Here is a 14,049-nt window from a genome sequence, read left to right on the forward strand (position 1 = left end):
ATAGGGTTGCAAAGAGCTGGACGCAACTGAAGCGACTGAGCACACAACATGTGGCAGAGAACAGTGGGGGTTGGGGGAGGACCCAGTGAGGTGAGCCCCACACCTGCCCAACTTTCTTCTGAGAGGCAGGACAAAGCAGAACACAGTGGCTTCACTGAGCTAGCCAAGGCAGGCAGAGATGGCGTCAGGGAGGCTGAGGGGACTGGGACTTGCAGGCAGAGCCTCAGAGGGAAGGCAGCAGTGCAGAAAAGGATCTGGAGAAGCCCCCGGGGTCAGCCTGAGTCTGGTCAAATGCTCTGCTCTGTGTGCAGAATGAGATCCTGGGAGCCGAGCAGAGAACAGCTCCCAGCATCCACACAAGCTCGGAAACACTTGATAGCCAATCACCAGGACCAAGAGGCCTCATGGACCCCAGGACATTGGCTGGAGATCAAAAAAGGCCACGTATTAGGTGAAGGTAAGCTTACACCTTAGGTGGAAGGGGCAGAGGCTGCTCTACATTTTTGAAACGAGCAAAGACCAGGCTGGCCTCCAAGTCAGTACTGCTTGTCAGCACGAAAATTTCTTAAAAGAAGGTCAACGAACTCTGAGGTCTCAACCATTTTGCATTTACCGCCTCCAGCACCCAGTGAAACATTAATAGGCACGTGACCTATATGTGTGAGAAAAAGCAACCAATAGAAAGAGACCCAGAAACCACATAGATGATGCAACCAGCAGAGCTTCCCTTGTGGCTCAGCTGGTAAAAAATCTGCCTGCGATGAGTGAGATCTGGGTTCGATTCCTAGGTTGGGAAGGTCCCCTGGAGAAGGGAAACACTATGCACTCCAGTATTCTGGCCTGGAGAATTCCCTGGACAACAGTCCATGGGGTTGCAGAGAGTCAGACACCACTGAGCGACTTTCGCTTCGCTTTGCTTCATGAAGGGTGGCGCTAGTGGTAAAGAACCCATCTGCCAATGCAGGATATGTAAGAAATGTGGGTTCGATGCCTAGATTGAGAAGATCCTCTGGAGAAGGAAATGGCAACTCCAGTGTTCTTTCCTGGAGAATCCCATGGACAGAGGAGTCTGGTGGGCTATAGTTCATAGGGTCGCAAAGAGCTGGACATGACTGAAGTGACTTAACACACATGATAACTATTCCAAGGATATAAGAGAAGCTTTGAACATAAAAGAGAAAGTATAATGTATAATGAATATGATCAAAAGAAAAAGAATGCTGAATCAAATGAAAATTCTAAAGATGAAAAAGATATATAAGATACAAACATTTAAAAACATACTGGATGGAGTTAACAGATTAGACGCTACAGAAGGAAAGATCAGTGAACTTGAAGACAGGACCACATAAGTCATCCAGAGCTCCAAGGCCTGGTGGGTCATGAATCCTGGGTTTTAACTGGATCCTAGGAGAAAGAGCCAACTACCTCCCTTGGGGTTTTGGTTCCCCAGACTCTCTGTTGGGCTTCCCTGGTGGCTTAGATGGTAAGAATCTGCCTGCAATGTGGGAAACCTGGGTTTGATCCCTGGTTTGGGCAGATCCCCTGGAGAAAGGAATGGTTACCCACTCCAATATTCTTGCCTAGAGAATTCCGTGGACAGAGGAGCCTGGCGGGCTATAGTTCATGGGATTGCAGAGTTGAACATGACTGAGCGACCACCACTCACAGCCTCTCCGTTGGGCCTCAACTGGTGCTCAGGCCTCCCTGTCTTATAACCATGGAATTCTGTCCTCTCTGTCCTGAAGCTCTGGAGAAAACCTCCCTTTCCTGAGCTGGGTGTAAGTTTTGGGGAGGATGTAGCCCGGCAGTGCTGTGCACAGCGCTCTTCCCTTCGTGAGGACCACAGCGCAGGCTGTGGCCAGCAGCCACCTCCCACCCCAGAACCCTGCTCTGAGCATCTTGTTATCCTGGGCCCCTCTTGCTCGTCCATCTGTTCCCACAAAAGCCAGCCTGTGTCTAGCCATTTTACCCTGAAATAAGATACTTTTTGATTTTGGGGAAGACTTTTGTTGCCCCGAGAAATGAAGTTAATGATTCTCAAAATAGCTTCTCTGCAAATAACCAACAGGCTCACTTGGCCCAAAATGAATCTGAAGGGGAATTCAAAAGCATCTCTTTTCCCAGAAAACAGATTTCTCATTGACACATTTTTCTCCTGTTGATTTTCACCCCCCTTGTTTCCAAAATGGAGCTTTTTTCCTCGATCTTCCCTGCCAGGAGCTGGGCTTCAGGGAGACAGCGTTGGCTTGCCAGCCTGTTCTCTGTGCCTCTGCTCTTTCCCTCTGAGGTCCCCTGACAATAGGGCTCTTATCAGACAGGCTCCTGTCCCGGGATACTCCTCTCCCTTCGGGGGTGGAGGGCATAGAGAAAGGCTGCTGGGCTGAACAAAGATGGGAGCTCTGGCCCCTGACGGCAGCCTGCCTGGGGAGCTTGGGAGGGCATAATGGGGTGGGCTAGAGACTGTCACTCCATCTTGGTGAATGGCTTTTGGAAGTGTGGCCATTCACCAGTTCTGTGATTTGCATCATTTGTCCTCTGAGAATGGAAATTTATTTCTCAAGCCATCCCTGTGCTTGGAACCCCAGGGCAAAGCCCATATCTGACCACAGGATTCAGATCACAGGATGACAGTCACACCAGGGAAGAAATCACCTTAAAATGTTTAACTGCTTCCCCCAACCAGTGCTACCCTGGAGACACACATACTTGAAGGTGTGAAGAAAGTGAAAAGACTCAGTACCCAGATTTGGGCCCAGGGATATTGTTCCAAGGTCAACTGCAGTTTCTTCCCTCTGGTGGCTATGAGATGCTGCCATTTAGAGGAACCCAGGCCTTGCCCCCTTCTGTTACCTCTCTCAGAGCAGGTTCAGCCCCCTTCAGAGGCACTGGAGGTCTCAAGATCCATGTTGAGTGAGGGTTCTTACAGCAAACCACCCATCCATCATCTATCTACCCAGCTATCCATCCACCCACCCACCCATCATTCATCCATCGTTCCATCCATCCATTCATAGGGGATCCACCCACCTATCCATCATCCATCCACCCACACATTTATTCATCCATCCATCCACACATCTTTCCATACATTTATCCAGCCATCTGTCCATCCATCCACCCATCCATCTCTCCATCTACTATCCATCCACCCATCCATCATCCATCCATCATCCATCTATCCATCCATTCACCTATTCATCATCTGTTCTTCATTTCTTTGTGCAACCTGACAAATGGGCCCCAAGAAGGAATGCCTGGGTGCACAGAAGGAGGGGTGCCCTGCGGGGCTGTGTTTGCTCCTCCTGCAGCCCTGGCCTTTGCTCTGCCTTGATCCATCTGGCCATTGCCGGTGGGTCAGGCTAAGGCCCTGGCTGGAAGCAGTGTGTGGGGCAGACACAGCTGAAGTGGAGGGCTGGCTGGTGGGGAGGTCTACTCTCAGAGGGGGGCAGATTTTGGGCTGGCCTTATAGGATGGGCTTCTCCTCCATCAAGAAGCCCTGGTGAGAGTTCATGGGCATGGGCGCTGAGGGCAGGGACATGTTGGGATAAGAATACCTGGGGGCAGTTGCATTTGGAGGTGGGCACACCAGTAGGGTACCATGCCTAGAGGTAGGCTCACCTGGAGATGGACACACCTGAAGGCCACTATGATGGAGAGTAGAAACACACGGAGGCTGCCACACCTGGAGCAGGGCACACCTGGGGGCCATACCTAAAGGTCACCTTGTCCTGAGGTGGGCACACTTGGAGGAGGGCACAGCTGGAGACCAGCACTCTCACTGCAAGGCTGTCCTGGGTAGTTGGTGCCCTCTCTGAACTTGTTCTTTTCTGGAAAACAGGAACAGCAAGGGGACCTGCCCTGGGAGTGGTGGAGGAGGATGGCACGAGGGGCTCTCCATCAGGGCTGGTGAGCCTCCCCACCAGCCACACCCTGACTCTTGAGTCCGTTCTCACCATCCCTCCCCAGCCCTCCGAGGCCTCTGTTCTCCCTGAGTGAAGCAGGCAGACACAGAGGCTTAGAAAAGCACACAGATTTATTGCATATCAATCTCATGTATAAATTCATTGTAGCATCGGAAAGATTACATTTGGTATACAGTCCTAGTCTACAGCATCAACCTCAAAATCAGCTTCTCCTAGGCTTCATCTTAAAGACATTTCTCTACACACGTACATTTGTCTTTATCACGAGCATCATCAAAATGAAATCTGCAGAGTTACTCTCTGAATGATTCCTACACTTGGTGTCTTTTCCTTTCCTTCTCCCACAGCGATTTCCATGTTAAGAACTGCGTCTTCCATGTGGGCAGTTCAGGACTCCTAGTCTCGAGGACGCAGACTCTAATCACATATTTAATAAGTGCATCTATGGGATTTTCCTTTTCTTAAAAACTTCACGAACAGACACAATAATGACTACACACGAGCCATGCAGTTTACTTAGAACGGAAGCAAATTTACAATCGGGGGACGTGGGACATACACCAGCCTCCTTCTCAATGGTTTTTTTAAAAAAAACATTATGGAGAAAAACCAGACATTTACACTTGACTTCTTTTCAACACTATACAGCTCTAAAAGAAAAAAAAAAAAAAAAAGAAAAAAAAAACCGGATCATAATGTAACGATGGCGAAGGATGACATGGACGCACAGGTTTGGAGTGTCACCAGCGTACGCGTATGGATGCCCTCAGTCCTGTGTGGACACGGGGCTCAGCTTCCCTCATTTGGAGGAGAACGAGGAAGAGAGGTGCGCGGAAAGGAGCCTTCAGGATAACTTTGTTCATGAGTGAATTGCACATCTGGAAACATAAGCTGCCTTTTCATTCTATCTTCTCTTACTTTTTTTCCCCCCCACAAGTGGTAATACGAATCCGTGACAGAAAAGAAGGGAGACATAAACACTGGAATGGCAGGAGGAGAGGGACGCTCCTTGGCATCTCGTGAGGACGTCTTAGTCACAGTATCACGCATCGCTACAGAGACATTCATGGCTTTTGAGACCCGGCTGACCTCCACCGACCAGGAGCAGTTATGTCCCCGTGTCCCCAGCCGGGAGGGGAGCGAGGTGCCCGGCTCCCCGTCCATTCCCCGCCACCGCCCCAGGCAGCAGTGCAGGGTGCTCTCTGGGGGTGCTGCCCCTGCCCCTCCCAGGACAGCACGGTGAGTAAGCTCAGTAGATTTCAGTCACTTGGGCAGTAGTGCGGGGGCGGGGGTGGGGCCCGGGGCGCCACAATCCAGTGCTTTGAGGCTTCGGGGCTAACACAAGGGATGTGATTCAGGCAAGTGCTTTGCGAATGTTCACTGAGGAAGCAGCCAGGACGCAGGACAAGGGCCCTCAGGGTTTCCAGGGCCAATCAGTGTCTGGGTGGACTGGCCGTACTCTTGGCATTGTATGGGAAGGCCACTAGGGCTGGGCAGTCTCTCAGGCCCACCCCAGTCACTTATCCCCACCCCAGGGTTCCAGGTGGGATGCAGAAATGCATGCCTCTGGGTTCCAACCAGAGGCTTCTGGGTCTCCCTTATGAAGGGCTGGCTGGCCAAAGGGTCAGCAGTCCTGGGGTCCTACCTGCTTGTCCTGGGAATGAAAGAGTTGGGCCCAAGGTGGGGGTTGGGGTCTGAGGGGCAGAAGAGGGAAGAGTGAAGAGACCTCCTTCCAAATTTCCACTTGGGGGTGAGTCAGCAGCCCAAAGAGGGAAGTGGACGAGGCTGGAGTGAAGGGCCCTGGCCCCAGCACGCTAGCCCAGTGGGGTTCCTAGTTTACAGCCCTGACTCTGGCCACCAGCCCACAGATGCATTGGTTGGCCGGCCAGCCACCAGCTGCATCCGTGCCATGAAGCTGGGCTCTCGGAATTCTCCAGCCTGAGCTCCCAGACCCTCCAGGGCATCCCCCTGGTTCTGAGCAGGTGGCTGGTGCTGGAGCCTTGGGGGCAGAGAAGACCTGGGGAGGGGCAGCTGACTGTGGTTGGGACAATGCTCAACTTTGAGGCCAGGCTTCATGGACCCACCAGACGTAGGAAATAAGTGCTCTTTTTATCTGAGGGTCCGAGGACAGAACCCTCCCCGCCACTGAATCTGCCAAATGCTTAGGCTGGAGGAGAAACTGGGCTTACTCTAATTGTTTTCAAGAGGGACAAAAAACAGGACTTAAAATGTGCAGTCAGGGTTCTTGGGGATGGGGAAGGAAAGAAGGAAGAGTCAGAGTTTAAGAAGATCAGCTACAGAGACCCAACCGTGACTGTCACAGAGAGACCAGAGGTGAACAGAAGGGCTGGGCTGCAGGGAACAGACACTCAGGCCTCCACCTGCCCAAACATCCTGCTTTGGACAGAGAGAGTCAAATCGCAAAAAAAAGCACACACCTTATTGTTTAGCAGAAGAAATCATATAATTTGGGTTTACAGAAATGGGGAGGTGGTATCTGAGGTTGACTTTTCAAAGGGGTCCCATCTCAACCGAGGGAGAGTTGGAAGTTGCGACACACCAGGAGGGTCCACTGCGGGGGTGGGATGAAGGAAGCTTCTGAGGTGGTGCGAGCAGCCGTGTCTGTAAATCCCTGTGGGTGCGGCTGCAGGCGGCTCCTCTGCCAGCAGCTTCTCTGACCGCCCTGGGGAGCACGTTCCAGCCTGTTCCCACGTGGAAGGCGCTCTGAATGGTACCTTGACCGGATCCGGGAAAGGCCAAATCCTTTCGCTAGGATCTGCAGGTCTGTGCGCCCTTGGGGATCCCCATCCACAGGTCCCCACTGTGAAGCTGAACCCCCAGTGCCCAGGCGGACGATTGTCTTGGCCTGGAGAGGCTGGACGGTTGGCCACTCCATGACCGTTTGTATTTTCACACATTTCTTAGGGCAACTTGGGCGGGTTTTTTTCCTCTTCTTCTTGGGATGCTAGTCTTCGTTTTTCTTCCAAACAATAAAAGAAATAAATAGAGCACTTGTCTTAAATGCAACTGAAACTCAAAGTTAACAAAAACACATGATTGTCTGGAAAACGGGCAGCAGGATTCGTCGGGGGGTGGGGGACGTGGGGTATTTGGCACATTAAAAATCGCCCCACTCCCTGGTTATTGATCACACAACACACAACCTTATTACACGGTTTTGGTCCTTCACTAGATACTTATATTAACATTATTTCTTCACAATAAGAATGTCTAATGCCAAAAATACTGTTAAGGAAGAAATAAAATAAGAAAAGAAATGAATTAGAAAAAATTACAAGTTATATACAGATTAAGGTCAATTCCATCAGGGAAAAAAAAACAACAACAATTATTCGAAATTGGCCCCTATGGGAATAATTTAAAGCCCATCGAGTGGAGAGCAGCCTGGTCCTGGGAGGTGCCGTCCGTCCCCTCAGGGCTGTGCTGTCTTAGCTCTTTGTGGAAGTCACACCTGGACTCCCGTCCTTCTGGAGCCGGGTCCCGCCCGCCAAGAACCCACACAAAGAGCGAAGTGGCAGTTGTGTCCTGGGGTCTCAGGTGAGCATGGAGCTTGGCAGCCTGGAGCAGAGGAGCCTTGGAGTGCACCCCACGGCAGCCCCTATGGGGGGTGCCCACTCCCTTCCCCTTGTCCATCTGCAGGGGTGGGGTGGGTGGGTGCTGGAGATCCCAAGATGATGGCGGGCCCCACCTTCTGCAGAATGGTGGGGGGGTGGGCGGAGGGGCTTGGCCACTTCTGCGCTGGGGACCAAGTCCCTGCTCCGACCTCCCTCTGGGTGGGGGACGCGGGCACGAATCCCATGTCACACAATGACAGGCACATCTCTGAGTCCCAGCCTTGGGCCAGCCCAGGACATCGTATCTGATTCCAGGCACAGTCTCAAACTGCTCCCGGGAGTGGGCTCCGCCCCTCAGTTCTGGGGGCGGGGTGCCCAGAATCACCTTGGCTTTACAAACACAGTCAGGGATAGAAAATCTCTCCATTATCTACAGTATAAAGAACACCCCCAAACGCAGGGCTGGGTCCCAGGCAGGTTTGGGTTTGCAAAGAAGCTGAGATTTCAAAGCAATGCAAAATTACTTTTAAAAAACAATTTGCAAGTCACTTTGTGATTTTTTTTTAAAAAATACTGTCTATTTTTAAAACCACATGCTTAAATAGACTCTGTCGTCAATAAGATTACCAAAAGGATCATTCTTGTCATTTTCTTTATAAAAATTGTCAGGGCGATTCCCTCCTTAGAGCACGCCCAGGTGTCCATTCCCTCCCTAGATGCCACACGGCGCCTGGGAGAGGCCCACCAGCCTCGGTGTGGGGTTCAAACCCCGTCCTTGCCCATGGGGTTGACTCTGTGAGGCAGCCCCCAGTGCTGTGCCCGGATAGAGTGAGCTGTACCAACTGAAGGCTGTTCTCAAGACTGATGCTTGGAGCCAGTGAAACCCTATGATGGCTCCAAAGAGGCCGGGTTCTGAGTTTTCATTGCAAAAGTCAGAGTTGGACCATGGAGAGGGGAACAGATGTGGAGGAGTGGTCAGATACAGGTGACAAGGAGGGGTCTCCTCGGCCCCAGGCCGCACAGGCTCCCAAGGCCCTTGCCTCCATCTTCTGCCATGGAGATTTCTGTTGGGAAGTCGGGGGCCCTGGTGGCCTCACTTGGACTCTGACCCCAGCCCCTCTCAGGCCAGTCAGAGGTGGTTGATGGGGTTAAAGGCTCCAGACTCTGGCGTGGCTCCCGCGATGTTCAGCCAAGCGTCCAGGGGGCCCTGGGAAGAGGCATGGAGAGGAGTGTCCTCGGAAAGGGACAGCATCATTGCATACGCCTGGATGGAGGGGAGGGCACACACAGGAGTGCAGGTGAGTGGTGTGGGGTGGGTCCTGTAGACCCCAGGCCAGCCCATGCCCTCCCGGCCTCCCACCCCCTCCCACTGACCTCAGACCCAGAGGTGAGGTGGGGGCAAAGGTGTTGGGGGCTGGCCTGCAGAGGAGGCATCTTTGCAGAGGGCCACTAAAACCCTCAGCCTCTCTGGGGCACATCCGCCCTCGCAGGTGCCCCTACATCCCTGGTGATCAGCATGGATTCACAGGCAAGCATGCTTTTCAGGGGGACCAGGGTGCTGGTGGTTACTGCTGAGACCCCATCAAGGAGGCGCAGGCCCTGCCTGGTGGGCCCTGTCCAGTGTGGATGACCGTGGTGGTGGCACAGAGCCATTTCAGGGACGTGGTGTGCAGCATTTCTGAGCTGAGAGCAGACGTGCCTCTGGCCCAGGCCCAGCTTGGCCCCCAGAGCACGAGTGGATGGGACCCAGGGCCGCTCAGAGAAGGTGGGGTGGGGTGTGTCCACCCAATTTCACACTCTGGACAGGATTAGTAAAGAGACGAAGACAGACATGCAGACGGTTTTTGCTCAGACTTGGGTGAGCTGCGGAGAGCTGAGTGGAACCCCAAGTCCCCCAAGCTGAAAATAAGCAGGGTCCTGCAGCCCCTAGGCTGAGGGTGAGTCATGCCGGCCAGCCTGTGCCCTGCTGACTCGCCATAGTTGCAGCTTGGAGCCCGTGACCCCGACGGGGGAGCGTCCCTCGAGAGGACCCTGGGCTACCATCACTCCTGCTTGGGCAGAGGCAGAGGGAGGCCAGTGCAGCCACGAGGGCACTGCCGGTGGATACCACCCTCTGGGTATATGAGGGCCAGGACCCTCATGTCCAGGAGCACTGCGGGACGGGGGGAGTGCCCTTGTGAGGGTCTGGCTCTCGTTCATCTGCCCTCAACCTCTCCCCACCCTTGCTTTCATGGAAAGGGAATCATTTGGGGGTCTCTCTAGCCAAAGCAATGGGCACGGGAGGGCTGGAGTCCTGGGTGTCCCCCATGCAGACATGGGACGGCCACAGAGAGAAGGGACGTGGTCCCTGGTCGGGGAGGCACAGCTGGGGCCTGCCATCCAGCCTGGGGAAGGTCGGGGGCAGGCTCTGGTAGGTACCTACCTGGTTCTTAGCCTGCCTGTACAGGGTCTGTTTTAAAGTCTCAGAATCTAAGGTAGAATTAAGCACATCTTTAACTTCAAACGTTTCCTCAGCTGTTCTGCGGAGATCCAGCCCCTTCCCAAAAGTCGGCATCGGCTCCAAAGCTAAGAGACCGCCTGGTGGCTCCTCAACACACCTGCACCAATGACCGGAGAGGGGCCTGCTGTCAGCCTGTCTGGCCTCGGCCGCCTCTCTGAAGCCCCATGGCCAGCTCCGTGCCTCCATGCACACCACAGCGTCTCCACGAGCCACATGCACAGGAGACAGACACACGGACACATGGACACGTGGACAGAAGCCACACAGATACAGGAAAGTGATGGAGGACACAGGAGGTCCGTGCGTGCACACACACTGCGAGCACAGGCAGGGCGCCGGGTCCCTGGGCACAGAGCACAGGCTGGGAGCAGGGCAGAGGTCTTGGTTCCCGAGATCTGGGTTGTTCTGGGGGGCCCACTCTCAGGGCCCAGAGTGGGAGGAAGTGGGCCATCTCTGAAGGGCCCGCAGGATCTGCCAGCCACCCCCAGGAGGACCTTGAATGCTGGTGGCATCACCGGTGCTGAATGTAGGCGGTGAGCAGTGGGGACGCAGCAGGAGAGGCTCTCCTCTGCCACCTTTCAAAATCATTGGTGCTCAACCCCCACCCACAGCCTGTTGAAGACAGACGTCACTACTCCTGGTTCTGCAGGGCTGGAGATCACCCACGGGTCCCTGATCAGCTCCTTCTCAGCCTTCGCCTGCCTTGCTCTGATTCTGGACTGGGTGAAGCATGTGTGCGCATGCACATGTATACACAGATGTGTATAAACATGCACCTTCATGTGTGTACATGTATACACATGTGCCCACATGGGCGAGGGTGTGCATACAGTTGCACATGTGGTGTTCACACATGTATGTGCACATGTGCCCACAGTGTGTATGTGTGTACATGTATACACATGTGCCCACACGGGCGAGGGTGTGCACACAGTTGCACATGTGGTGTTCACATATGTACGCACGCACACACGTGCCTGTGTGTACACGTGCACGTGTCCACATGTGTACATGTATGTACATGTGCATTGTGTGTATGTGTGTGCAGGTATGTGTGCATGTGTGTGTGAGTTTGGGGCCCGGTCTCACCCTGACCTGTGCACAGAAGTCCTTGCAGTGGAAACACCTACTGGGAAGGAGAGAACCCCGCTGGCAGGGTGGACGGTGTGGGAGTGAGGTCACCCCCTCAGTGCTTGCCCATCTCCCTGCCCGGGGCCCAAGCACTTGGGGCCCACAGAGGGCAGGTGCCCACCTTCGGGTGTGGTCAAAGCCCACGGCCAGGGAGGTGGGTGGCTCCTCATCCTCATCGTCCTCGTAGGCACCCTGAGGCTCGGGTGTGGGGGATGCGGTGTCGTCCTGTGACTTCCCTGCCAGGCTGTCATCATCCTCCTCCAGCTCCTCCTCCTCCTCCTCCTCCACGTCCTCTGGCTTCCTGATGGCCAGGCCCGGGCACTGGGAGGTGCCATCTAGGTCCTGGACTTCCGGCCTGAAATGACACAGGGGGAGCTGACCACAGATGTCCTGAGGAGCAACTTGGTTCCAGTGGCTCTGGCCCCCGCCATCCCTGATGCCCCCAGCCCCCTCCGATGGCAGCCTGCCCTTCTCTATCACTACCCCTGCCATCCCTGATGCCCCCAGCCCCTCCGATGGCAGCCTGCCCTTCTCTATCACTACCCCCGCCATCCCTGATGCCCCCAGCCCCTCCGATGGCAGCCTGCCCTTCTCTACCACTAGACCCTCAGAGCTGGGCTTCTGCGCGGCCTGTCTCCGTCCTCGGCCGCTGTTTCAAGTGATTAAAAAACGGAAGGGCACCTGCCCAGGACCAGGATGAAGCTGGGCAGGAACTGCTGGGTAGCAGGCTCCTGTCATGCTGGCGTAGACACGGGACACTCAGGGATTCGGGAAGGGCGCTACGCTGGCCTGGAGGGCAAGGGGTCCTGGGAGCTGGTACTGGGCTTGGGCCCTGCACAAGGGGTATCCCCGGGGAGGCTCGGAGTGTGGGAGGTGTGCGGCCCCACCCTGATGAGTGCCTGCTCTTCCCCACCTGCCACGAGGGCATGAGGACTGGGCGGCCCTCCACAGATGGAGTATCTCGGACCTGGGGCTCTGGGCCGTGTGGACTGGGCTGTTGTCGGCGACGGAAACCCTCCAGGGTGAGTGTGTTTCTGAGACTGGGCTGTCTCTCCTGCAGCTCAGACTCCTCCCCTCATCCCCAGGGGTCCTTGCAGCTGGGGGCCTTTCCCGTTCTGGTCCTCATTATTGAAAAGAGAAAGCGAGCCGTGAGGAAGAGGGTGCCCATTACTTTGAGAAAAATGACAACAGCGTTGTTCGGTTCATCTGCAAGTTCATGACCAGGTGCCGTGGCCACACGTGGGCTGGGCCCAAGGCCACCTGGGCAGGTGTCCCGCACGTGGGTGGAGGTGGATGGGGGGCAAGGCACATGCTTCGTGAATTGGAGTTCTGAGCCCCCGGACTCAACCCCTTCTGGACCTCACACAGCCCATGGGAGTCCATCCCCTGCTGTCGGGAGAGACTCAGGGTCCTGCTTGGGGCACTAAGGCAAGAGGGATGTCTTCTCCAAGTGGTCACCGTCTCCAAATACAGAGCTGAGTGGATGGGCTGGGAAGCTCCAGGTGGTTCAGTTCTTGGCACCCCCCCCCCCCCCGCCCCGGCCTCGTCTTCACTTCTCATCTTTCCACCGTAGAGTATACAGTTGCTGACAGCTGACCTATTCTCCAGGACAGGCAGGACCCTAATGTGTCTCCCTTGATGTTGGGCATCAGGTTCACGTCTGTCCACCAGTGGTGAGGACCCCAGATCCAGGTCCTGCCTCCCTCCATGGGTCTTGGCAGGTCCCCTTGGGCGGGGTTTGTCATCTCAGAACCCACGCCCTCTAGGGGAATGTGAGAACAGTCCCCACCCTGAGTGCCGATGGACAGCACAGGTGGGGAGCTTGGGACAGCGTAAAGCCCTGAGTGTCATTTAATTGAACCTGAGTCTCTGTGCGTTTATATACAAGCCCTTCTCTGTGGGAGCAGCGACCATGAATGAGCACTTTGTCCTGGCACCGTGCCTCGCCCTGCACAGAAATCTGCTCATTGGTGGGAGGCCTGCGTCAAACACCAGCGCTCGTTGAGGGTGGGGGATGGATACAGCGGGGACAGAGAGGGGAGTCTGGCTGGAGACAGCTTCAGACAGAGAGGAAACCAGAACGAGTAGCCAGGCCTCCAAACAGCTGCCTGGGTGCAGAATGTCCCCAGGGCCAGCCTAACACAGCACATGGCTATGGCTCAAAGAGCAGGGATCATCCCTCTCCCCTCCAGTAGATTCGTTGTTGTTCAGTTGCTCAGTTGTGTCAGATTCTTTGTGACGCTGTGGACTGCAACACATCAGGATTCCCTGTCTTTCACCATCTTCCAGAGACTGCTCAAACTCATGTCCTTTGAATCAGTAATGCCATCCAAACATCTTGTCCTCTGTTGTCCCCTTCTCCTGCCTTCGATCTTTCCCAGCATCAGGGTCTTTTTCAGTGAGTCAGCTCTTTGCATTAGGAGGCCAAATTATTGGAGCTTCAGCTTCAGCAACAGTCCTTCCAATGAATATTCATGGTTGATTTCCTTTCGGATTGACTGCTTTGATCTCCTTACTGTCCAACAGTGTCTCAAGAGTCTTCTCCAACACCACAGTTCAAAAGCATCAATTCTTCGGTGCTCAGCCTGTTTTATGGTCCAACTCTCAGATCTGTACATGACTACTGGAAAAACCATGGTTTCAACTAGACAGATCTTTGTCAGCAGAGAGATGTCTCTGATTTTAAGTACGCCGTTTAGGTTTGTCATTGCTTTTCTTCCAAGGAGTAGGCATGTTTCAATTTCATGGCTGCAGTCACCATCCACAGTGATTTTGGAGCACAAGAAACTAAAATCTGTCACTGTTTCCATTGTTTCCCCACCTGTTCACCATTAAGTGATGGGACCAGATGCCATGATCTTCATTTTTTTGAATGTTGAGTTTTAAGCCAGCTTTTTCACTCTCCTCTTTCACCTTA

General features: G+C 54.2%; 1 protein-coding gene across 4 annotated transcripts in view; it reads right to left on the reverse strand.

Moving 5' to 3' along the window:
- Positions 1-4,018: 4,018 nt before the first annotated feature.
- The window catches only part of PRDM16 (PR/SET domain 16), a 411,934-nt gene continuing 401,903 nt past the window's right edge, over positions 4,019-14,049 (reverse strand). For 3 of the 4 annotated variants that reach the window (XM_024976786.2, XM_024976785.2, XM_015475185.3), the window contains 3 exons: positions 11,254-11,487; positions 9,924-10,098; positions 4,019-8,765 (listed from right to left, as the gene is read on the reverse strand). In XM_024976786.2, the coding sequence (XP_024832554.1) occupies positions 8,631-8,765; positions 9,924-10,098; positions 11,254-11,487 (544 nt within the window). In that variant the 3' untranslated portion in view covers positions 4,019-8,630. The remainder of the gene's footprint in view (positions 8,766-9,923; positions 10,099-11,253; positions 11,488-14,049) is intronic. The other variant, XM_024976787.2, reaches the window with a different exon arrangement.

The sequence above is a fragment of the Bos taurus genome, chromosome 16 (genome assembly GCF_002263795.3).
Source record: "Bos taurus isolate L1 Dominette 01449 registration number 42190680 breed Hereford chromosome 16, ARS-UCD2.0, whole genome shotgun sequence".
Taxonomy (NCBI): Eukaryota; Metazoa; Chordata; class Mammalia; order Artiodactyla; family Bovidae; genus Bos; species Bos taurus.